General features: G+C 48.5%; 1 protein-coding gene across 1 annotated transcript in view; it reads left to right on the forward strand.

Moving 5' to 3' along the window:
• Nucleotides 1-21,856, forward strand: part of Ints9 (integrator complex subunit 9) — a 92,597-nt gene extending 70,741 nt beyond the window's left edge. The window contains exons 10-17 of the mRNA XM_021181570.3: nucleotides 1,996-2,176; nucleotides 8,488-8,548; nucleotides 10,979-11,150; nucleotides 14,293-14,417; nucleotides 16,036-16,203; nucleotides 18,693-18,791; nucleotides 19,648-19,785; nucleotides 21,297-21,856. Of these exons, the coding sequence (XP_021037229.1) occupies nucleotides 1,996-2,176; nucleotides 8,488-8,548; nucleotides 10,979-11,150; nucleotides 14,293-14,417; nucleotides 16,036-16,203; nucleotides 18,693-18,791; nucleotides 19,648-19,785; nucleotides 21,297-21,473 (1,121 nt within the window). The 3' untranslated portion in view covers nucleotides 21,474-21,856. The remainder of the gene's footprint in view (nucleotides 1-1,995; nucleotides 2,177-8,487; nucleotides 8,549-10,978; nucleotides 11,151-14,292; nucleotides 14,418-16,035; nucleotides 16,204-18,692; nucleotides 18,792-19,647; nucleotides 19,786-21,296) is intronic.
• The last annotated feature ends 3,439 nt before the right edge of the window (nucleotides 21,857-25,295 follow it).

Consider the following 25,295-nt stretch of genomic DNA (forward strand, 5'->3'; position numbering starts at 1 on the left):
TCCATTCCTCTTCTTACAGAGGCACTATTCTCATCATGGGGTCTCTGCCTCCATGACCTAATCTAAACGACCTAACCCCCTCCTCATGTCCCTGCTTCAGAACGTCACCATACTGGCCAGCTGGCTGCCACATATAAACTCACTGGGGCAGGGGGCACAAAACATTAAGTCTGAGCTAGCTACCCAAGCCAAGCTGAGGGCTGACCTTCACCTCCCAGCAACTTTAAGTGGTATTACTCTGGCTCCAGGAAGATGTGTCCGGCTTCTATTTGCATGGAAGACACTGTCCTTTGAAATCCCTTGAGCCTGGCTACTAAGTATGTTTGCTGCTCTAAAGACAGAGGTAATTTATTCTTACTGTAGAAAAGTTGTTGGACTGGTCTCAGATAGAATCTGAGTTTTGTGTATTTGTTAATAATCTAGAATTACTAACTCATGAAACTTTAGATTTGGAGAAAACCCAACATCTCACGCACTATGTCACTCGTCCCAAGATCACCAAGATCATCCTATAAAAATCCACTTGGTGAAAAGCTGCATGTTCATCATGCTCCCTTGGCAATTTTTATACAGAGTAAAGCTTGAAAAGCCCTGGCCTCACTCATCCCCACATAATAAGGAGGAAACTGAGGCCCAGCCAGGCTGGAGTGGCAAACTTGTGACCCTTCCTTGCATCTCTGGGCAGAAGCAGACTGGAGCCAGGCTCTCAGAAGTATCTCCTTCATTCCATGCTGCCTTCTAGAGACGACCTGTCTGTCACAGGAGTAGGAAAGGCTTTTGACAACAGACTGCAGGTCCTCCCCAGACTACCTACCTCTGTTGTTCTGTAAATGAAGCAAAAGCCCACTTGACTTAACAGTTGTTCAGCCATTCATACTTTTAACACATTACAGCCCATAATGTGATTATTTCCGCATTCCATAACTGGCTGTGTTTCAGATAATAGATCGTTTCTTACAAACAAATACTAGTGCCAGAAAGTGTGATGAAAAGGACTTAAAGGGAACAGATTGTCTCTTCTGAATCACTCAGCCACAGTCAGAGACTGAGAAGAAGCATCCTGAAAATTTGAAATAGGAGTTAGAGAGAAGGAGTTGCCTACAGCTCAGGTTCACTGGAGACATTAAAACCTACCAGGGGGTTCAGTTAGACAGTGATGAGAACATCAGCTTTCAATCTTGCATTGCCCAATGTACACTTCTCTACAAAAGATTAGACAATTATGAAAGTGTGTGGGTCATAAGAGGTGGTGGGGTAGAGAACACAGAATGGTAGGGTTATAAAGAGATTGCGTAGCTAGGGCTGGCTTACAGTTTCAGAGGTTCAGTCAGTCCATTATCATTATCATGGTGGGAAGCATGGCACCATGCAGGCAGACATGGTGCTAGAGACAGAGTTGAGAATTCTACATTTTGATCTGCAGGCAGCAAGGAAAGACTGGTCCATACTGGGCAAATCCTGAGCATATAAGACCTTAAAAGCTCACCCCCACAGTAGCAAACTTCTTCCAACAAGGTCATGCCTCCTAAATAGTGCCACTTCTTATGGGCCAAGCACTCAAACACATGAATCTGGTGGCACAAAAGGGAAGTCTGACGGGAGGATGTTTAGAGTAGGGGGGAAGTGAGAAGCACTGCAGTGCACCACCATGGATTTTGAAATGTGTAGTGGATACTTAGGATACTGAAGCAACCTGGAGCCACGGGTAGCTGTTCAATCCTTTTGCCAGAGCCAGGGAAATGCCTCCTTTTGGTTGATGGGGAGTGGTTTCACAAGTTTCTGAGAAATACTAACTTTATGTAACTGCCAGAAGTCATCCTATAGTTCAGGTTGAGCTTGACCTTACAAAAGCTACGTAACAAGACCCTGTCTCAAAAATAAATAATATCATACATAGGAGAAGAGAAAAAAATGTAAATGTCATTTTAAAGGTTGTATTTGTCCTTTCTAACATTGTTCTTTTGGTACCATCTTCTCTCTCCTCAACTTTTCCAGCTTTGACAGTTCGGAATGGAGGAAACGTGTTGGTCCCCTGCTATCCTTCAGGTGTGATCTATGACCTCCTGGAGTGTTTATATCAATACATTGACTCCGCTGGCCTCTCCAACATCCCTTTCTACTTCATCTCCCCAGTTGCCAACAGTTCACTCGAGTTTTCCCAGATTTTTGCCGAGTGGTAAGCCGGTAGTATCCTTTCTCTGAGTTCTGCTTAAGTATGTTCAGTCGGTAAAAATGAAAATAACTGTGATTTCTTAAGAGTACTTAAGACTTCGTACATGTATGTGAACTACTGAAAGTCAAATCCCATACATTGCTAGCATTTAGAAGCATAGGTACGAAGAAAGGATAAGAAAAGCTAGCTCTTTATTTCCATAGCCAGTTTATCAAAGATCCATTTTATTATACCAAGAAGCTGAACAACTCCTAGAGCAGACACTTAGACATAGGTTACTAACTCTGACCATGTTCGAAGAGTTTGAGTCTAACTCCCCTGGTCAAAAGAGGGAAGTGGAGGTAGATGTAATTTCTAAATTCTTAAAGAGCCATGTGACACAAAATAGAATATGTCCAATCAGTTTTAGTAGTATAGTGACCAAATGGACACACAACCGTTACTAAGTTCCTCCCTGAAAATGGAATTTTTACATTACCATGTTATAACATATCCCAGTGTTATGCCCCTCACCCCTCTCCTGGTTTTGGTGTGTGGGTTTTTCCTTCCCATTGAATTGTGGGCATCTCCCTGAGTTGACTCTGCTCCCCTTGGTCAATAGGACTGCTCCTTGTCTTTGCTTCTCACTCGTTTTTATCCTTACACACAAGTGTCTTCCCCACATAGGATGCCCCAAGCATTATTTGCAGATGAAGTTAACATGTTAGAAATTAGTTTTCATTCAGACCCCCAATAAAAATACTGCAGCACACTCCTGGGTCACGCCCTGAGGACTGAGTAGACAGTGCCCCACCATGTCGGGTCTGCACATACAAGAATGGCCGTCACCCAGCACAGGGATTGGAGTCCTGCAGGGTCTTTCTGTGAGTTTGTTTTGCAGGTGTGTGTTAGTTCATAAGTGAGCAAGCCATGTTATGTAGAAAAACAAATTATAGAAAATAATAGAGACCTGGAGCCCACAACACCACTGTCCAAATAAACCCCATCTGACCTAGAAATCATGTTGAGGAGTTAACAGTTTTTTACATATCACCTTGTCAAGTTTCACTTCTTAATTTTAAATTCTGATTTTGTTTTCCTAAAGGGGTTGCAGCTTAGTAGTGCAGTGCTTATGTAGCAGAAAACATTCAATAATACTAAACCATTATGAAACCTTGTGAAGAGCAGGAAATGTTTGTTTTCCCAGCACTGGGGAAGCTGAGGCAGGAGGAGAACAGGTTCAAGGCCAGACTGCTACAGCCCATACCTTGTCTCCAAACAATGAGAACACAGTGAGCACACAGTGAACACACAGTGAGCATACAGTGAGCACACAGTGAGTACACAGTGAACACACAGTGAGCACACAGTGAACACACAGTGAGCACACAGTGAACACACAGTGAGCACACAGTGAACACACAGTGAACACACAGTGAGCACACAGTGAGCACACAGTGAGCACACAGTGAACACACAGTGAACACACAGTGAGCACACAGTGAGTACACAGTGAGCACACAGTGAGTACACAGTGAACACACAGTGAACACACAGTGAGCACACAGTGATCATACAGTGAACACACAGTGAACACACAGTGAGCACACAGTGAACACACAGTGAGCATACAGTGAGCTCACAGTGAGCACACAGTGAACACACAGTGAGCACACAGTGATCATACAGTGAACACACAGTGAACACACAGTGAGCACACAGTGAACACACAGTGAGCACACAGTGAACACACAGTGAACACACAGTGAACACACAGTGAGCACACAGTGAACACACAGTGAGCACACAGTGAGCACACAGTGAGCATACATTGAGCACACAGTGAGCTCACAGTGAGCACACAGTGAGCACACAGTGATCATACAGTGAACACACAGTGAACACACAGTGAGCACACAGTGAACACACAGTGAGCACACAGTGAGCACACAGTGAACACACAGTGAACACACAGTGAACACACAGTGAGCACACAGTGAGCATACATTGAGCACACAGTGAGCTCACAGTGAGCACACAGTGAACACACAGTGAGCATACAGTGAGCACACAGTGAGTACACAGTGAACACACAGTGAGCTCACAGTGAGCACACAGTGAACACACAGTGAACACACAGTGAACACACAGTGAGCACACAGTGAGCATACATTGAGCACACATTGAGCTCACAGTGAGCACACAGTAAACATACAGTGAGCACACAGTGAGCATACAGCAAGCACACAGCAAGCAAACAGCGAACACACAGTGAGCACACAGCAAACATACAGTGAGCACACAGTGAACATACAGTGAGCGCACAGTCAGTCAGCACACGTGGCTGCAGTATTGTCTCCTCACATCACTCGCATCTATATACTTAGCTTATTACCTTCTCATTGGCTGGCAGGACTTTTCCTTTTAGGAATAAATCTTAAATTGATGCTATTCTGTCTATATATGATGATAGCATTTGTCTTAGGTAAGTTACTAAAAGTGGAATTACTGGAATACAGGGTAGGAATATTTTTAATGTTCATTATCTAATACTACTTGCCAAAATATTTTTATGTAAATTATTCCTTTTTTGCCCATTTACCTCTTAAAGGTTTTATATCTCTATTACATATTTGAACTCTGTGTATATATTAAAGATATTAACTTTTTGTTAACATACTTTAGCCATTTTTCCCAGTTTGATACTTTTTTAAAAATTTTATCTTGGATTTCTTTCTGTTTAAGTAATAAACTTTGTACCTTAGAATAATTTTAGATTTCCAGAAAAGCATAATGACAATAGAGTTCCCGGACACCTTTCACCTACTCTCCCCCGGTGTTAGCGTCGCTCAGGGCAAACACATTTATCAAAACTAAAAAAGGGAGTAGAGGAGCTCAGTGGTTAAGAGCTCTGAGTACTCCTCCAGAGGACCCAGATTCAATTCCCAGGACCTGCGTGGCAGTTCATAGTTGTCTGTAACTCCAGTCCCAAGGGATGGTAGGCCCTCTTCAGCCTCTGCAGGCTGTGCACTGCACATGTGCTACACAGACAGACATGCAAGCTGAGCACACATACACATAAAATCAAAATAAGTAAATCTTCAGAAAAGAGAACAAGAACTAAGAAGTAATAAGAGAGCAGGTACAGCAGTATGCTTGCAATCTCAGCAGTTAGAACCCTGGGGGAAGGAAAACCCAGAGTTCAGAGCTAGCCTTAGCTACATAGTGAGTTGAAGCCAGCCTCAGCAACATGAAACCCTGCTTCAAAGAAGTGGTGTTAGCCGGGCAGTGGTGGTGCACTCCTTTAATCCCAGCACTTGGGAGGCAGAGGCAGGTGGATTTCTGAGTTTGAGGCCAGCCTGGTCTACAGAGTGAGTTCCAGGAGAGCCAGGGCTATACAGAGAAACTCTATCTCCAAAAAAAAAGAAGAAGAAGAAGAAGGAGGAGGAGGAGGAGGAAGGAAGAACAAGTGGTGTGTGAGTCCATGCTGCAGTATCCGTGCAGAGACCGGGCAGCCAGCGCAGGCACCACAGCTTGGAATGTCCTTGGCACACACAGAATGAGTGTGGCTGCCTAGGGAGAGGAGCAGTGTCAGCGGCAGCTCCTCAAGAGGGCATGGGGAACATTAGGGAAGAGGGAGAAGGAAGGGTGGAAAGAGGAGAAAGATGGGGACATATGCTCTTCCCTCCGAGAGACTTAGCGATCATCGTTTACCAAGAAGAGAACTCAGAGTAAAAGTCTTCCTCTTCTTCTAAGCTCTCCCGGTGTTAGTCGCTGCCCTCCTCCTAGCCACTGCCATTCTCCTCCCCAGCTACACTGGGAGTCTCCTCTAGGCAGCTGGTCACCATCTGAAAGCAGCAAGGGACTGAAAGTTTGAAAGTGTCATTAAGGCCATTCCAGTGTGACCTTGAGTCCAGTGTAAGACCTTTTCCCAGTCAGGGTCAGAGTACCCACTGGCTTTTGACTCCCTGCTTTGCTTTGCTAGCCCCCTTTGTACAGCAGCCTGCAAAGCACTTGCTGCCTAACAGGAATTCAGTTGCTTAAATGAACCAGTGCTAGCTCTAGAGCTCTAGAGTGGAGTAACTCAGCAAGGGATTGTGGTGGAGCCAAGTTAGGCCTCCTAACCCCAAGCCAGGACCAACATCACTCCATTCCAGCTCTCTGCCTCCCCCTTTCTTGCTTAGAAGAGTGTTCTGGGGGACACCCTCAGGCCCAGCTGCTTTCTTGGGTCTGCTCAAAACTACTCTGTGGTTCCTGATCTCAGGGGCATCTGCTGTAGTCTGCAAAAGTCCCCTGCTCCCTGCTGTACCAGTATCCCCCCAACTCCAGACTAAGGACACTTTTGTTTGCTTGCTTGTTGGGTTTGTTTTCTTTTTAGGGGAGAGGGAAATTCCCAGAGCCTCTTCCTGAGCCATAGTGCCCTCAGGAGTGCAGGACTGCAATAGCTGTAGCTTTGGGGGCACAGCATCTGGGGGGGGGGGGGGGGCGATGGGTATTACAGACTCACAGAGCTGAACTCCAGCAGCTGCAGTCTCAGCAAGGTGGAGGCCCCTATCTGTTGTGCCTACATGAAGATTCTAGAACTGAGGGAGGACATATCTCAGCAGAAAGCACTTTCCTGTCACTTGCGGGTCACTAATCAGCCTGTGGTCCCTTCTGCATCGCCCTCTACTGTTCAGGGTACAGTACTAAGCTCTCAGATTTCTCCCTCCTGAACCTGAAATGCAGACACAGCTAGTGTCCAAGAGCTAGTATCCATGTAGATGTGTAAGGTGAGTCTCTGAAGGTGTCTGCCATGTTTTTACCTTCCCCCCAAAAGAGATTTTTACAGAAAGGTGGAAATGCTGGAAATATGGCTCAGCAGTTAAGAGCACTGACTGCTCTTCCAAAGGTTCTAAGTTCAATTCCCAGCAACCACATGGTGGCTCACAAGCATCTGTAATGGGATCCGATGCCCTCTTCTGGTGTGTCTGAAGAAAGCTACAGTGTACTCACATACATAAAATAAAAATAAATCTTTAAAAAAAATAATGAAAGGTGAAAGAAAACTACTGATAGGAAAAAATAAATACATTTTGGGGACTTAGTCTAAATTCTTACCTCTGAACCCCTTGTTTTTACAGTACTTTGACAGGGTCCTTAAAAGAGAGTTCCCAAGCTAGGCATGGTGGTGCACACTTTAATCCCAGCACTCAGGAGGGAGAGCCATTTAGATCTCTGAGTTTGAGGCCAGCCTGGTCTACAGAGTGAGTCCCAGGACAGTGAAGGAGAGAGAGAAAGAGACAAGCAGACAGACAGACAGAGACAGACAGTTAGAACCCATTGGCTGGCCAGTTGTTGAGCTTTCTGGGCTTGTTTGTCACATTGCAGTTTCCCAGGCTCCTCTGTAGCTTTTGTTTTGAGCAAAGTCTCTCTAGGTTTGTAACCCAGTCTGGCCTCAAACTCTAATCCTCCCATCTCAGTTCCCCAGGCACTTTAACAGGAAAAGGACCAAGAGTGGAAAGCAGCCCAGATCCAAATCAAGTCTGGGACATAGTGCCAAGGCAGAGTTCTTGTCTAACATGCACAAAGCAAAACTCAAAACAGTTATAAAAATGGTAGCTCCAAAAAAAAAAAAAAAAAACCTGAGTGTCTAGCGTACTCCCCTGGGCAAAGAGGTGCCTGCGCAGCTGCCCGGTCTCTGCACTGGCACTGCTGCATGGATTCGTACACACCACTTCTTTGAAGCAGGGTTTCATGTTGCTGAGGCTGGCTTCAACTCACTATGTAGCTGAGGCTAGCTCTGAACTCTGGGTTTTCCTTCCCCCAGGGTTCTAACTGCTGAGATTGCAAGCATACACTGCTACCCCTGCTCTCTTATTACTTATTAGTTCTTGTTCTCTTTTCTGAAAATTTACTTATTTTGGTTTTATATGTATGTGTGCTCAGCTTGCATGTCTGTTTGTGTAGCACATGTGCAGTGCACAGCCTGCAGAGGCTGAAGAGGGCCTACCATCCCTTGGGTCTGGATTATTTTAAACAAGTAGGGGTTTTTAGTTGGTAGTTTGGTTTGGTTCCATTTGGTTTGGTTTTGGTTTTGGTTTGGTTTTGATTTTGGTTTTGGGTTTTGTTTGTTTGTTTGTTTGTTTGTTTTTCTTTTGTTTTGTTTTGTTTTTTCATTAAAAACTGTACTTACAAGAAACAGCATCCTGCATGAGCCGGGCCCAGCTTTTATTCAGAGTCAATGCCAGAGTGAAAGCTTTAAAAAACTGGAGTGTTTAGTGTTTGTGCTGTTGCCACTAGGTGGTAGTAGACGCCCAGTACACTGCCTAACACCTGTGTCTTCCTCTTTAAAGGCTTTGTCACAACAAACAGAGTAAAGTTTACCTCCCAGAACCACCTTTCCCACATGCAGAGGTAAGAAAATACCAAAAGGGCCCAAAAGAAATGTGGGTGGTGGTGTGACGTAGGATAGTGGCAGTCTTCATGCCTAAAACAGCCCTAGGTAGAGCCAGGTACAGTGGCAAAGCCTGTAAACCCAGCACTGCAGGAGCAGACAGGTTGTGAGTTCCAGGCCAGCCTGGGATCCAACAACACTAAGTCTTAAATTACACATGTGCACGTGCATGTGTGCGCGTGCACATGGGTACACACACACACTGTGAAAGGGGCTGAGTAAGGTACAGACCTTTAATCCCAGCACTGGGGAGGCAAAGACAGGCCAGCCTGGTTTACAAAGTGAGTTCCAGACCAGTCAGGTTTACACAGCAAGACTATAATTCAAAAAATAAATAAATAAAAAGGTTGAAAAGTACTCCAGCACACAATTCTTTTAATTAATTTGCTCCCTCTAAAAAACACATCGTATTACCATAAATCTGAGCAGTTCACAGCCCTCCTATTATAGCTTATACAGGGGACTTTTATTCTAATATCTACTCCCACCTTCCATAGGAGCAAATCTATTACCAAATGTTCTCTCTAAGGGCTGGAGAGATGCTCAGTAGTTAAAATTAAAAGCACTGGATACTTTTCCATAGGACCCAGGTTCAATTCCTACCACCACGTGGTGGCCCACAAGCATCTGTAAACTCCAGTTCTGGGGGATCTGACTCAATATATACAGGCAAAAATACACACATAAAATAAAAGTAAATATTCTCTTTAAGATGTTCTTTCTAGACATGTCAATCATATATGTAAAATTTATTTAATTTTTAAATTATTTATATATATATATGTATATATATATATATATATATGTCCACATATGTGTGCATCAGTTACCAACCTTAATCCTCCTCCCCCCTTGTTTTTTTCTGATAAGTTTTTTTGTTTCATTTTGTTTTGGTTTTGGTTTGGGGGGGGGGGTTGGTTTTTTTTTTTTTTTGAGACAGGGTTTCTCTTGTGTAGCCCTGGCTGTCCTGGAACTCACTCTGTAGACCAGGCTGGCCTCAACCTCAGAAATCCACCTGCCTCTGCCTCCCAAATGCTGGGATTAAAGGCGTGCACCACCACGCCCAGCTGAGATAAGTTATCTCTTACAGAACCTGGAGCTTGTTAATTCAGCCTGGCTGGCTGGTTTTCAGGCCTCAGGAATCCTCCTGACTGGACATCCCCAGGACTGGGCACACATAGGCACACCAGCTTTTCATGTGGGTGCTGAGGGCCCAAACTCAGGTCCTCATGTTATACAGCAAGCACTTTACCAACTGTGTATTCCCTGGACCGTATGGGAAGTCCTGTCCTCACAGACCTGCTGGGTGTGTCTGTGCCTCTGTTTGATCCCCATCAGTGGTTTGCATCTCACGCGCATTTCTCTGGGTGACTCGTGGTATTACTGTGTTATTGCTGCCAGTCATCAGTCCTGTATCACAGATACACAACAGTGACTTAATTCACTCTTAATAGTTTTCCTGTTATTGGACAGGTTATTCCTTGATTTTTGTTAAAAGAATTCTTAGCTGATATCTCCATTTCAGAAACAGCAGTGTCTGGCACAGCTATAAACACACTTGGTGCCTCTGTTCTGTATACCATAATACACGAGACTATTGCCGAAAATGCACAAGAACTCTGGATGATGCCCCTCAAAGGCATCCATCCAGAGTTATGTGGGCTTTGTGGTGCAACCTCTGCCTTCACACCATTGTCTTTCCCAGAATGCCAATGTTCAACTAACGTAGTGTGCAGCCTCTTCATATTCTCATCTTTTGCTTAGTAATGCATTCATCTCCATCTTCTCATAGCTTCTTCAGCACTGAATTCATAGTCCATAGTCTTGTCTTGATGTGCCAGTTTATCCGTTTACCAACTGCAGGACATGTTAGTTGTTTTCAAGTGTTGACAGTTGTAAGCAAACTGCTGTACATGTGGATCTTAAGCTATCAGCTCCTTTGAGTTAAATATCAAAGGAGCATGATTACTGGGTCCTCTGGTAAGTGTATATATACAACAACAAAGTCTTCCACAGTGGCTGTGCCATTTCTCATCTCACCAGCAAGGAAAGAGAGAGTCCTCTGTACTACACTCTGGCCAACATTTGGTGTGGTGGGTCTAACGTCGGCCATTGTACTGGATAAGGAGCAGCGTCTGCTGCTGTGGTTGGCATTTCCCCACTGGTGCCTGGTGCTGAGTCTCTCCAGGTACTCACTTGCTGTCTCGCTGAGTTATCTCTGCCAACCTCTGGCATAAGCCAGGTTGTTCAGTTTGGACAGCAGGCCTCAGGCAGGGGTAGCTTCTTAGTCTCCTAGTCTGTGGCTTGCCATCTTCGATTGTATTTTTTGGTCATTTCTCCAGCACAGCTGGTTCCTCGGCCAACAGCTCTTGGGTTTTCGTGTGTTTTAGCTCATTCAGACCAATAAGCTGAAGCACTACCGCAGCATCCACGGCGACTTCAGCAACGACTTCAGACAGCCGTGCGTGCTGTTCACCGGACATCCTTCCCTCCGCTTTGGGGACGTGGTCCACTTCATGGAGCTCTGGGGGAAGTCCAGCCTCAACACCGTCATATTCACAGGTAAGGGTTAGAGTCCTTCCATAGGGATGATGGTGCCTGAGCTTACAGCGCAGAGAGGAAAGCATAAATACAGCCCATCAGCCTTGCACACCCCAACCTCAGCACTGGAGAAGCTGAGGCAGGAGGATCGAATTCCAGAGCACCCTGTCTCCAAAACTAAACAGGAACAGCATAGATGCAAAGGAATAAAGGTGAAGCCATGTTGGGCAACTATTGGTCGAGCACAACTTTCATTTCTGTTCCTTTTTGGGTTTTGGTTTTTGGGTTTTTTTTCTACACTGCTCGTGGATAGGATTTTATAAGGTATTGAGAACTTCGATGATTCTAACGTTGGTCTGCTCGCCCCAGTTAGGATTGTTTAAGTAGCTAGCTGGATCTTGGATCTTTGACTCTGGTCTGCTCTGGTTTCCAGCTACTCTTCTGGAAACAGGACCCCTCAGGAAGGAACAAAGCCTTCAGTGAGGTGAGGCCAGGCAGAGGTGACTTAGGGATTCTCCCTATTTTATCACTGTGAGGTCTTCACGATGCCTGTCATCTTAGAGATCACACAGGCTGTGAAGTCAGAATCTCGAGACCTTGGTATAGCCTCCAGCATGCCCATCTATCAGTCAGTATCACTCGGGGTTCTCTAGGGTGTAGAATGAATCTCTGTGTGTGTGTGTGTGTGTGTGTGTGTGTGTGTGTGTGTGTGTGTGTGTGATTTATTAGTATAGCTGGGAATGGAAAATCCAGTAGTTGCTCGGTCTCATGAGGCTGAATGTCTCAGCTGGCCTTTAGTATATGCTGTTATCCTGAAGAAATAGGCCAGGGAAGGGATGCTGTGCCAGCAAGGGGAAGGCAAGCAGGCAAAGAGCAAAAGTTTCCTTCTTGTCCCTACGTAGGCTGCCAGAGAAGGTATAGCCCAGATTAAAGATGTGTCTTCCCGCCTCAAAGGTCTGAACTAGAAGTGGATTCACCACTTCAAACCAAGCAGACATAATCTCTCACAGGTGCCTTCTATTTCTGGGCTGTAATTTGTTCCAGATATAGTCAAGTTGACAACCAAGAATAGCCATCACACCATCCCTATCATCACCTTCTTCTCTTCTCGAGGGGACGGGGTGACAGATTCACAAATGTTGGGCTCATTCCCATGGGTGCTGCCACAAGAATTCCACAATTAGTCACCTCAGTGTCCTGTGTAGAAGCAGCAAGAAGCTAGCCAGGCTAGGATGATTACTCATGGTGGGCTGGGAACAGTGTTAACTTTCATGTTTGAGCTGGATTTTTGGAGAGGTTTTCGTGGATTTGTTATGGTCACTGAATAGCCCCGTCTCACCTTGGTGCCCCGTAAAATGTGCATCCTACAGGAAGACACAGTGACTCAGCTGCACCAGGAGCCCTGTCCCTCAGGGAATGGCCATAGTACATTAATTCACAAAGCCCAAAACTTGGACGCCACTAGGATTTTGCTGAGGTTGTCAACACTGTGGTAAGGGAGTGGCTGGTCATTCCTGCTCTCTCTGGTGAGCTATGCTGATGTGACAGTAGTTATAGAGTCCCATGGGCACAGTGAGAGAGGCCACTCGTGATAGCATTGGCAACATGCAGACATATCACTGGCTGCTGTGGTTTCTAATCCCCACTCAAGTGAGGGGAAGCTCATCTGCCTTTGCTGCTTGTGTTGACTACTGTATAGTACTCCTTCCTGGTGGCCCAGTTACCAAAGGTTTCAGAATGAAAGCATGGCCCTGGCAGTCCTGTAAGCTGGACTCGGCCACCCATCTTAAGATGCCACGGAATGGGGCAAAACAGTGAGAAATAGAGGAAGATTGATTCCGTGAGGCCATGCTAAGAACAGATAAGGGATCCATCTTTAGGGTTGAGCATAGATTTACATTTAAATAAAGGTCTTACAGTATGCCTAACTAGCAGTCCTGGTCAGGATGAGGTTCTGCCCGTCACTGACCCTTCAGCCTCTGTCTGCAAAGTGATCTTGTAAGTTGCTGGACTGTGAAATCTCTTCCTGGGTGGGGGTGGAGCCCTCCTCTGGCTTCTTTTAGCATTTCAGTCTTTTTCTACCCCCAGTGTGAGGTTCGTGGGGAGACTTTAATTCCTTAAGGTCCATCGCTTCAGCAGTTCGTAAGCCGAGAGGAGGGACTCGGGGTCTTAGCCAGCCTATACCTGTCCCCTTGGGTATTGTGGGGCGAGCACAATATACTGTTCTCTTGGCTCTGTGGGCAGCTCATTTGGTATGAATAATCCCTGCCAAGCAAGCACTGGGAGCTGTTGAGAGAAAAACTGGGCAATGTGACAGATTGCTCCTCTGGAGGCCTGGGCTCCTGGTGGGAGAGTGACCGTCTCAGCCAAAGCCTGTTGACGTGGACTAGGGCTCTGTGCAGTCTGTGAGGTGTGGGATACCTGGTAGGTGCCTGCAGTACTCTGTCTCCCACCTGGATGTTAATTTTGAGCAGCTGATGTGGTATTCCTGTGGCTGGGCCACTATAAACTACTGTTTGTCTCTGTGTATGAGTGCTACATGTGTACACCTGCACGCCAGAAGAGGGCATCGGATCCCATTGTAGATGGCTGCGAGCCACCATGTGGTTGTTGGGAATTGAACTCTGGACCTCTGGAAGAGGTCCTAACCGCTACACCATTTTCCCAGCCCTGTTCTTCAGCTCTTGCAGGGGCAAAAGAGAATGTATATTCCCATCCTTTCCCAACTTTCTACCTAGAATTTTCGCACTGATTAATGATTCCAGTCTGAATAAATTACCTTCTTTTTGGGACAGGGTCTTCACTGTGTAGCCCAGAGTGGCCTTAAACTAGCAGTTCCCTGTCTCAGCCTCCAGTGTGTACAACCACACAGGGTTCCTTTTCCTCTCCATTTTGAGCTGACAGTTTGTTTAGAGAAACGTCCATTTCCTTGTGTATCCCATATTTATCTCATCTTCTCTGTTTTGTAAGCTTTGAGCCTGCATCCATGACTCCAGCAGCCTCCCGCCTCCTCATGGGACCCCCTTCTTCCCATGGGCCATACTGTTTCCTTGCACATCCTTTCCTGACAAGGACTGTCTGCTTGGCCCTGATGACATCAGCTGCAGCTGCCTCAATGTTGTCTTTTCCTGAATATTGAAGTTCCCTGTTGACACTTTCCTAGAACCCGATTTCTCCTACCTGGAGGCCTTGGCTCCTTACCAGCCGCTGGCCATGAAGTGCATCTACTGCCCAATTGACACTCGACTGAATTTCATCCAGGTGTCAAAGCTGCTTAAAGAAGTACAGGTAAGCAAAGGACCTGCCTGGGTCTACACTCGCTGTTTCCTCTGGGGGCCAGGGTCTGAATGTGGCTCTTTGTGGACCAGGTCTACACAGCCATGCCCTGAAGATGCCTGTCTTCACAGAAGCCTGTCTTCAGTTCTGTAGGATGCTGCCTGTTGCCCTTCAAGCTTCAGGAAATGATCTTTATTCACTGGAAAAGTTCCCCCTCTAAAGAAATGGAAAGGGAGGGAAGACAGGCACAAATGGGTCCTTTTGATGAGGACCAGTGTGGCCACAGAAAAGCATGTAGATGCTCTTCCCCTCAGAGTCACTCACTGTCACTCACTGTGCCTAAATCTGAGCTGAGTTACATGGTAGGTTCATGGTTGCTCTGTTTTGCATTTTCTGCCAGAAAAGGAAAAGTGAGGGATTCTGCACGAGGTGCAGGAGATGAGCCAAGGCATTGGGATGGAAAGTAGGGATGGGGAAACAGTTAGAGTTGGCAAGGAAGACAGCTGAGACCCTGTGAGAGGAAAGGTCTGGTGCCCTGACCAGCATCTCCAGAGCTTGAGTGTGTGCCGAGGGCCCCCTCCTTCCAGGGTCATTTGCACCCAGGTATGCTTGCTTCCTTCACCTCCTAGCTTTAGCTCCTTCATCCTCCTCACAGACTGCCATCATAATAATATCCATATATAAAAGGATGGGGCAGGGTGACACGGAACAGAAAGCTGATTGATGCTGGAGCTCCAGCTTGTCACTTGAGGTGGAAAGAGTGCCCTGTGTGCTCGCCAGCATGCAGAGGGAGTGGCCAGGGGCCAAGTTCCTTTCATCACTAAGCAGCTTCACACCCCTCTGTCACGTGCTAATGTCAGATATCAGAGGTGATCTGGTGCCCACTTCCAGTGAGTGACACTCTGGAGGACACTCAGGCTGAGGTTGGGGACAGAGCTGTCAAATGCTAGCCAGGTCAGGAAAAGCACAAGGCCCTGAAAGTACTAGCTCAAAAGAACAAGCTTATTAGATCCACCCAGGCTCGACCGCTGGAAACCTTCAGTCAAAGGATTTGTGGCTTACTCCAGACTCTCAGAGCAGGGTAATTCACTGACCTGTGGGTTTCCAGCATTAGTGTTCAGCTGGGTGATATTCACACGAAGGGTTTCATCTCCGACTCACTGTCATACTCAAGTAGGCATGTGGTCTGCCAGTTCCCACTTATCTGAGAATAGCCTAAGATACACCAAACCCAGAATACAGGACTAACACAAAGCCGAAATTCTTGCTAGTTAGTCAAGGGCTTGTAATAGCTCAGAGGGCAGGTATCACAGGAAGACTGCACCCAGGGAGCTGAGCTCAGCTTAGGGCGTAGACACAGTGGATGTCACCACAAAAGTTACTTAGACATAGTGAAAAATGAAAACAAGTGCAGAGAGGTAGCAGGCCCTTCCCTCAGCCACCTAGGTTCCATGAGCATACTCATCCTGTCTTGGGTCAGCAGCTTGGAGAGAATGTGCTCTAGTGGCCTGACTGTGAGTTTGAGCCTCCAGGATGCTACAAGAGGAGTCAGGAAGAAGCCTGGGGCTGCAGCTCTGCACCCAACTCAGCCTGCCCTTTTCTGTGACCTCCTTATCACATTGCTCCTCAGCCCCTGCACGTGGTCTGTCCTGAGCAGTACACCCAGCCACCGCCAGCCCAGGCCCACAGGATGGACCTCATGATCGACTGCCAGCCACCAGCCATGTCCTATCGACGGGCTGAGGTCCTTGCCCTGCCCTTCAAACGACGCTATGAGAAAATTGAAATCATGCCAGAGGTGAGCTGCAGCCCTTTCACCCTTAAAAGCCTGCTTTCCACCAGAGTGCACTCAGGACACTGTCGGTCTCTCAAAATTGAAGGAAGGAAAGAGCACAGACCCCCAGGCAAGTTATGTTATGCTCCTTATGTTAGCCTTCACTGGTGTGGCCCTGCAGGTGACATCTTGAGTCTCCACCATGGAGGATGCTAGTGTCCTCTGAGGGTTTGTCATCCTTCCTGGAATTATGTATGAAAAAGGAGAAATGTAAACTTAGTTGTATCGATGCCATATAAAGGTTCTATCTAAAAATCCGAATGGCTTACATTCTAAGTGCTAGCTTGAGTTCTATCACAAGGAAATGTAAAAGGCGCATCGTACAATGATGCCACAGTGAAGTAGTGCTGTGCATAGGTGACTCTGCTAGGGAAGAGGAGGAGGAAGAGGGGTGACTGTAGAGCAATGGAGGACTGCTGCCCAGGGGCCTCCAGCATATGGGTTCCTCAGTGTCTATCAGAGCTTTGAACACCTTTGACTTGACTAAACGGCTATCCGTGGAAAAGTTCTCAACTCCAGAAAACAGATGGCTCCACTGTGCCAGGTTCTCTAGGTTTCTCTTACAGATGCTCTGCTCCCTCCTCTGTCCACCGCCGTCCTTTCAGCTTCTGAGTGCTTTCTGCTGCATGTGGGGGCCAAGGCTGTCATGGAAGACAGTGTAGAACAGAATCAGTGTCCTGGAAAGTACATGTGGAAGATGAAAGGGTTAAAATCGACTGCAGTTAGAGGAAGTCCCTCTCCCCAGACTGCAGCCTCTTTAATCTAGACTTCCTGATGGAGGATTTACAAACAGAGCTGTTAGTCCTTAGGCCTGTTCTCATAGAAGATGGACCTCCCTGCTCTACTTAATGAGGTGTGGGGGAGTGTTGACCTAAGCTGCATGGTGTGGGGCTCTGAACTGGCTCCCATGGAACCAGAGGTGTCGCTGCCCAGGGAATCTCACCAAGTTGGTCCCCAGGATGCCATCCTGAACTGTGCAGAGAACAGTCACTTACAGGGCAGACTGTGAACAGGGCCGAGGTGAAGGATGTGACCTGGCACAGTCAGGTGTTGGGGAACTGCTGCAGTGTGGAACTCCTCGCCCTCCTCCATGCTTGAACTTCAGGGAGCAGCCCTCACATCTTGTTTGTTGATGTGTAAAGGCTATAAGCTGCTTCTCCTACCCAACTGGCATTGACTAGCAGTGCTTGTAGAATGGCATCTTGCACATAGGTTTGTTTTTCTTTTTTTTTTTTTTTGGTTTTTCGAGACAGGGTTTCTCTGTGTAGCCCTGGCTGTCCTGGCACTCACTTTGTAGACCAGGCTGGCCTCGAACTCAGAAATCCGCCTGCCTCTGCCTCCCGAGTGCTGGGATTAAAGGCGTGCGCCACCACACCCGGCTAGGTTTGTTTTTCAATGAAGGCAGCCTGGCTTGGGGGAAAGCTGTACATCTGAGGACGGCACATAGGCAGGCCTGAGCACCAGGACCCCAGAGCTCCGACCTCACTGCAGTGTGTGCATGGTGGCTGCTCAGGTCACAGTAGGGGACACTTGTCCTGCCATTGACAGACACCAGATTGCTAGGGATCAAAAAAACCAAAAACACCAAACATGTGGTCCATTTGCAGTGGTCACCGAGAGAAGCTACAGGGTTAGCGCAAGACAGAGTGAAGGGATCTGCACCTGGCGTGTGTGCTGAGAGGACCTCAGAGACTGGAGCCCATGAGTGTTTCCCGGAAGTGGGAGCATTCAGGTGCATGCACCCAGCAGATGTTGCCATTTTCATAGTGGCGATGTCCAGCACACATTGACTTATAGCTGCCCTCATGATCCCTGCTGCAGTACCCAGGAGCCACCAGCAAAGCACTTGGATGATGCGGCACTGTCCTAGCCAGTGACCTACTGCCTCCTTCACTATACTAACCAGTGTTCTACTGCCTCTTCCACTGTCCTAGCCAGTGGCCTACTGCCTCCTCCACTGTCCTAGCCAGTGGCCTACTGCCTCCTCCACTGTCCTAGCCAATGATCTGCCGCCTCCTCCACTGTCCTAACCAGTGGTCTACTGCCTCCTCCACTGTCCTAGCCAGTGACCTACTGCCTCCTTCACTGTCCTAGCCAATGGTTTGCCGCCTCCTCCACTGTCATAGTCAATGGTCTGCCGCCTCCTCCACTGTCCTAGCCAGTGGTCTACCGTCTCTTTTCTTCTCTTTTCTCCATGCATCACTGTGGTGGGCAGGAGACTTGCAGAGTGTATACCTGATTGATACACTGAGTTATCTGGGCGTTTTAGACTACAACAGTGTAAGTAAAGCCCAAGAACAGTATGATGGCTGTCCTTGGAGGCTTTTGCCACCAGGGCAGAGAATGCTAAGAGCTCAGTGCCGTGTTCCACTAAACCCCGGGCCACTCTCCACCCTGGGGTTCTTCCCTCCCCTGAGAGGGAGCCTATGTGAAACCCGGCATTTTACTTTCAGCTGGCAGACTCCCTGGTGCCCATGGAAATCAAGCCTGGCATCTCCTTGGCGACTGTCTCGGCTGTGTTGCATACGAAGGATAACAAACATGTGCTTCAGGTACCCAGGGCGTGTGGGGGGCAGGGTGTACCTCTTCCCTTAGGAAAGCTCTGCCCACGCAGCCAGCTCCCAGTTCATCCCAATCAGACACCGAAGCTTAGGCTGGTGGAGACGTGTGTGTACTCGAAACATAGAAAGCACTTCGTACAAATTCTTAGCCACTTCTTCCTCTGGCCACATGCCTCCAAGAAACCTCGTAAGCTCTCCCGAGTCGTTTCCTGTTCCCTAGCTCTTAAAGTAGCAGCATTACCCCAACTTGTCATGGGCACGTGCCTTGCCAGCCCCCAAACATGAGCAGCACCGGGCAAGGCTGCAAGCTGCAGATAGCAGCCATCTCTCATGATGGAATACAAGCAAAGCGCAGAGCCAGGAAAGCAGGCACACGGGGCAACACTCACCTCAGGAGCACCCTCCACAGCTGTGCCATGTTGCTGGTGTGCCCCTGTAGCTAGCTAGCACTTAGAGCACTAGGCACTGTGTGCTTGCTGCCGTACATTGTCCAGGATGATCCTCACAGAGCCCTGAGGTCTACAAGTTCTCTGACCTCCTAATGCTTTTCTGCCACTGCCTGGTGGCAAGGCCATGGTTTACTGCCAGACACTGCAGTCTGGTTTTAGTCAGCACGTATGGCTGTGGCTGCCAGTGACTATTAGAAGGGATTTCATCAGCAAATGAATCCTGGAAATGCACACTGTTTCTTGCTGAAAGGTAGCTGTGATCCCAGGCATATGGTTGCATGAACTCAGGTGGAAGGAACCCAGCTGCTGAGCCTGCTTTTCATGTCAGGCCAGCAGGTCACGGCCACGGAGTCAGTGAAGAGGCGCTCACCAAGAGCCACACTTTCCTTCTGCCCTAGCCCCCTCCCAAGCCCACCCAGCCCACCAGCAGTAAGAAGAGGAAGCGGGTGAACGAGGACGTTCCCGACTGCAAAGTGCTGAAGCCTCTGCTGAGTGGCTCCATCCCCGTAGAGCAGTTTGTGCAGACCCTGGAGAAGGTGAGCTGGTGGCCTGCTCTGCCCCAAAGGGGGTGCTAGGATGTCACAGAAGGAGAAGAGGCTCAAAATGAACTAAGCCAAAGAACATCTTCCTTCCTGGGCTGTCCCCAGTCTCTGCTTACCACCAGCCCTGTCCTTCAGTCTCCAGCTCTGGAACAGCAGGGGTAGCACTGCACAGGCTGCCTGTCCTCCCTGGAGCCAGGCTGCCCATGGGAAGAGCACCACTGTCTGGGAGGGCTAGCATATGAGACTGGAAGGTCAGTGATTCCATCAGAAGTGGGTCGAAGAGACAGGCAAGAAGGAGACTAAGGGAGACTTCCTGACTGCATCGGTGCAGGAGGCTGCAGAGAGCACTGCCTTAAAGATCTTTATAGTTTTGTCTTTGTCACGGGATTGTGACAGTTAATGTCTCCACATTATCACCCTTACTAGGAAGAGGGGTATGGGGTGAAGTTTTTTGTGTGTGGGGCCTTTCATAAATAAAACCTCTTGTTTCGATTCTGGCCCCAAAGATGGCATGGGGTATGCTTTGAGAAAACTCCAGTACGTGATGGCAGGGTTGGACATTCTCCAGCTAAGCCGTGATAACCACACTGTCTCTCAGCTGCTGAGTTCTTTCAAGTTTCAGAAACAAGGCTTCCCATTCCAGGCTCGGTTTTCTTTATTTTTTGATTTCCCCGAGCTCATCCCACGGCCCTGTAGATGAATAAAGGACCCTGTCTCCCTTTACGGGCTGCCAATAGGAGCCAGGGGTTTCAAGTTTCACTTTTTTTTTTTTTTTTTTTTTTTTTTTTTTTGGTTTTAGGTTTTTCAAGACAGGGTTTCTCTGTATAGCCCTGGCTGTCCTGGAACTCACTCTGTAGACCAGGCTAGCCTCAAACTCAAAAATCCACCTGCCTCTGCCTTCTGAGTGCTGGGATTAAAGGCGTGCGCCACCACGCCCGGCTAAGTTTCACTTTTGAAAATTATTATTTCTCACAATAACTTGCTTTTCCACCGTGATCTTACCTTTTTCTCCTGCCTGTTCCTCCCTGTCTCACCTCCTTCGCAAGGCTGTGTGGGTGTCCTGCAGCATAGGGCAGGCAGTCCCTGCCTCAGGCTCTCTACTTGCTGTGTGTCTCATCCAGGCGACTCTAACTTAGCTGTAGTCCTCGTTTATCAGTAAAGGCAGCTGGGAGATGCTGCCAGCCCCCAGTGAGTGGTACCTCGCCGTGAGGAGCAGTGCTTTTCCTGGGACTCAGAACTGCAGAGACCAAAAGTAGGCAGGTGCCAGGACCAGCAACCGAGCTCTTCCCTGAGAACCTGAGAGGCTGGATGGACTCAGGGCCTCAGAAAGGGTGGAGGAATCTGCTGTTTTCCTGAGAGTTTTGTGCGTGGGGCCTTTCATAAATAAAACCTCTTGGTTGGACTCTGGTCCCGATGTCAGAGCTGGGTGAGTGTAAACGCCAGAGTGGGTGCTCAGTCGGGCCTTGCTCTCAGAGGCACCGCCCTCCTCTTTTCTCTTGGAACAGCATGGTTTCAGTGACATTAAGGTGGAAGACACAGCCAAGGGACATATTGTCCTGCTGCAGGAAGCCGAGACACTCATCCAGATTGAAGAAGACTCCACTCATATCATCTGTGACAATGACGAGACACTGAGGGTCCGACTGCGGGACCTTGTCCTCAGGTTCCTGCAGAAGTTCTGAGTGGCATCCGTGACATCCTAGGCCCTTCACCCAGAGACAGTCTATTGGTGTCCTCTGACTTCCTGAGAGGAGAGGTGTCTCCAGCTAGGATCTGCCAGTGTGACTTCCTCGTACTGCTGACCCCAAGAACTTTTAGAGGCCTGTTCTTTTCAGTTCTGGGCTCCTGAGCAGCTATGGATGACAGCATGACAGACGTCCTTTCCTAAGGGAAGTGAAAAAAAAAATGCCTGGCCTGTGTTTTCGGGACTCACAGGAGGTAACTCTCAGACTTACCCTCCTACAGTGCTACACCTAATAAAGGTCAGCCCCCAAATTAGAAAGCGAACCTATCTCCCTCTGTTCTGTGGCCCATTTTGCTAAGAATAAACATTATTTTTATAAAAGTGCCCAGTTCTATTGAACTACAGTCTAAATAATGATTTAGTATCTGGGGGAAAAGTCTGCAGCTACACTCAGCCGTGAAAACACCACAGCACATCTGCCACACCGCTGCCCTAATCATTAGCCAGCCCTGTCTGCAGAAATGCAGATGCACCCAGTGCTGGAGGTTCATCCTCTGACACACAGCAAGCTCATGGCCCCCCTGGGCTCATAAGACCCTGTCTCAAGAAGCAGAAACAACCTGGCAGGCAGTTCATGCCTTTAATCCTAGCACTTGGAGGCAGAGGCAGGCAAATCTCAGAGTTCGAGGCCAGCCTGGTCTACAGAGTGAGTTCCAGGACAGACAGGGCTACACAGAGAAACCCTGTCTCAAAAAGCAGCAGAAACAGTAAAGTCAGCTACATTTTAATTCTATGGAAAGGTACTTTGTACAAAAAGAACCCCCACTCGAGCCTAGAGGTTGAGGTGACTAAAGGGAGACTGGGAAGCCCCCTTTTGTCAATTCTATTTTTTGTAGTCTTAGAGGGCGCCCACTTGTGGTTCTGAATTCTGCTTCCTCCCTCAGGGTGCCCAGGCACTGCTGTACCCCAGGCAGCAGGATCCTGGAGGTGGTGCTCCAAGGATGTCCTTTACAGCCCTTTCAGACAGTGTTCGGTGGAACAGCGTGTGCATGTTTTACTCGGGGTAGACAAGGGCTAGCTACACCTTGGAGAGTGGGACGGGGTTTTCCTTAGGGCTCGGGTACATTGGCTGCAGCTTAAAGGCACCAGGAGCGCCTCATTCACAAGGAGAGGCATTCCAGGTGCTCACTGGGCGGGTTCTTATTGGAAGAAAGGGAGTTGAACCTGTGAATTCACCAAGAACTGGGTGACATTCCTCGGGTAGGGGGTGAAGGGGTCAGGCTCCCCAGCTAAGGTCAGGCAGAGAAGAGGAAGCCCCACTGAAAAAGGGAGTCCCTCTGTTTTGCTTGGAGCTCAGGGAGCTGTCTCAACATGATAGATGTTAATAGCAGGGTTTCCCAACACCTACTGCGTGGAGCCAGCCTGGTACTCCAGGTTTCCTATTAAGCAGGTGCAGCTCATAGAGAATCAGACAGAGTCACTGCCCACCTGTGATCCAGGCCCTTCCAGTGTGAACCAGTGAGTGCTGTCTGCTCTTCTAGTCTTCTCTGTGCCTTGTCACACTGGACACAGGATCAGGAGGGCAAGGAGCACAACCTGGGTGACAGGTTGTTCGTGGACTTGTTGGAGTAAAGGCTGCTGTTACTCTTGCATAGCCTTCTGTGACTCGTTGTTTGCCTGTTTTGAGGGAAGGTCCTGACATACGTACATCATGCTGACATCACCACCATGCCTGTCCTTTAACAAGTCTTTCCCCAAAGGGTTAAAGCATGTATCTACTGCTATAACAAGTGACCCCACCCCTAGCATCTTCAAAAGAGCCGACATTTCTTCCCTGGCGGTTTTGGAGCTTAGCTAGAGTTCCCACACTGGGGTCGTTTTTTCCTCACAGCTGTATGTGGAGCCTGAAATACAAGAGTTTGAGTGAATGTCCCAAAAATAGCCAGTTTGTGGCTCTTGCCCTCTCTGCATCCTGTGTGAGGCTCAGGCCAAGGAGACGGGACTCCCGGTCCATTCCTCTCAGGCAAGGGCACATAACCCCCTCATCCCCACAGCTTCCAGCCCATAGCCTCACGGTTATCCTGAAAAGGCAGGAGTTGACTTTTCCAGATAACAGTGAACGACCGACAGGATCCCACACTGTGATGGTGCACTGAAGAGCGAAGCTACCTGGTAATTAAACGGATGACTCTCCCTCTCAGACACCCGGCAGCAGGACAGGCTGCTGGCTTGTGCTTTCAGCCACCTAACGGAAGGTAGGTGGTACCTGTTTTCAGGCTCTCCCCAGTGGGGTACTACGTCGATGTGTTATTTTGAACCTTAGCCAAGGGTGAAAGCAACCGACTCTGGCTCTGGACAAAGCCACAGCTGAGTCTGGATGGGCCTTACAGAACTGAGCCGAAGGTGGCCTGTGCCCTGTGCAACGGCTCTACATGTGTTTCAGCATCTGCACCTTAGTACCGTGAGCGTCTGAGCGGTGTCTTTACCCAGGTCTTGTCATTGAGCAGCAGTAACTCTGCTTGTCTCTCTCACACGGGTCCTAGAGGCAGGGGTGAGATGGAGGGACTCAAGTTACTGTGTTCACAGGACTTCACCCCTTTACACTCTAGTAACCCCAGACTCTGTGTCAATCACAGGTAAATAGCAACCTAATCTATTTTTCTAATTTTTAATTCTTTGAATTTCACATCATGCATCCCAATCCCACTCATCTCCCTGTCCCTGCATAGTCACCATGAGCCCTTGCAACCTACCCCACAAAAGAATATAAGATAGATTAAAAAAAAAAAAACCCATCATGGAAGCTTTAGTGTGTCACAGCATGCCCTTTTGTCCGCACTTCTTCATGTGCAAATGTTCACTGCCATGAGTCTGTTTCAAGGCCTCTGGGTCCTGCTACACCATTAATGCTGGGTCCTCACCCGGACTCTGATATGTCCCATTGTTGCCCTGTGTCATGGAGATACTGTAGCATTGGGCCTACAGGACTGGCCCCTTCACAAGCTCCACCTAGATATTGTGGTGGGCCAACTCGGAGCCCTGAGTTGGTCAGCCTGGCTGCTCTCCTGCCCCTGTACCACCAGGGTGAACTCTCCAGCTTCGCCCCAGCTAGCACACTCAGTGCTGCAGGTGCCAAGAGGGAGGGTCAGCTCTCCTGCTCTCATGCCCTGGCGACTGGCTCACCAGCACCTTCATCACTAGGGTCAGCTCTACTGTGCTGCCCAGGCGAGGTGCAGGGCCTCTCCCAAGTGCTGCAGCCAGTGAGGGGTGGGAGCACACATCTCCCCCACCCCAACCCCAACCCCCACCCCATGGCAATGAGGTGGGTGGCCAGGCCAGCTCTCCCGTACTCATACCTGAGCTTCTCACCCTACCCTACCCCCACCATCAAAGGGAATTGTGCTGCCCGGGTGAGGGGTAGAGCCAATTCTCCTGGGTGTGGTGGCCAGGTCAGCACAGTGCCTCGGGCAACAGTCCAGACCAGGGTCATCTGCATGGCCTTTGGTGGTAACATGGGCCTGGGACATCAAAACAGACCCTGACTATGACAGGACCAAAGATCCACCCCACCCACCCGGCATCATGGGCTGGAATGTCCCCATGGCCTCAGGTGGTGGCAGCACAGGCCACTCGCTCCACATGGGTTCCCCACTCCCTCCAGCAGTGTGGCCCTCAGACATCCAGTTGTCCCTTGGTAGTAACTTGGGCCACAGACCCAGGATGGCCCTTGGCAGCAGCCTGAGCCAGGACCTTACCATGCATGCCTTCTTCAGTCCGCCTGCTCCTCACCATGATCAGATCACCAGTTCTACCTTTCTCT

The sequence above is a fragment of the Mus caroli genome, unplaced genomic scaffold, assembly GCF_978045245.1.
Source record: "Mus caroli unplaced genomic scaffold, Mus_caroli_1 scaffold_12, whole genome shotgun sequence".
Taxonomy (NCBI): Eukaryota; Metazoa; Chordata; class Mammalia; order Rodentia; family Muridae; genus Mus; species Mus caroli.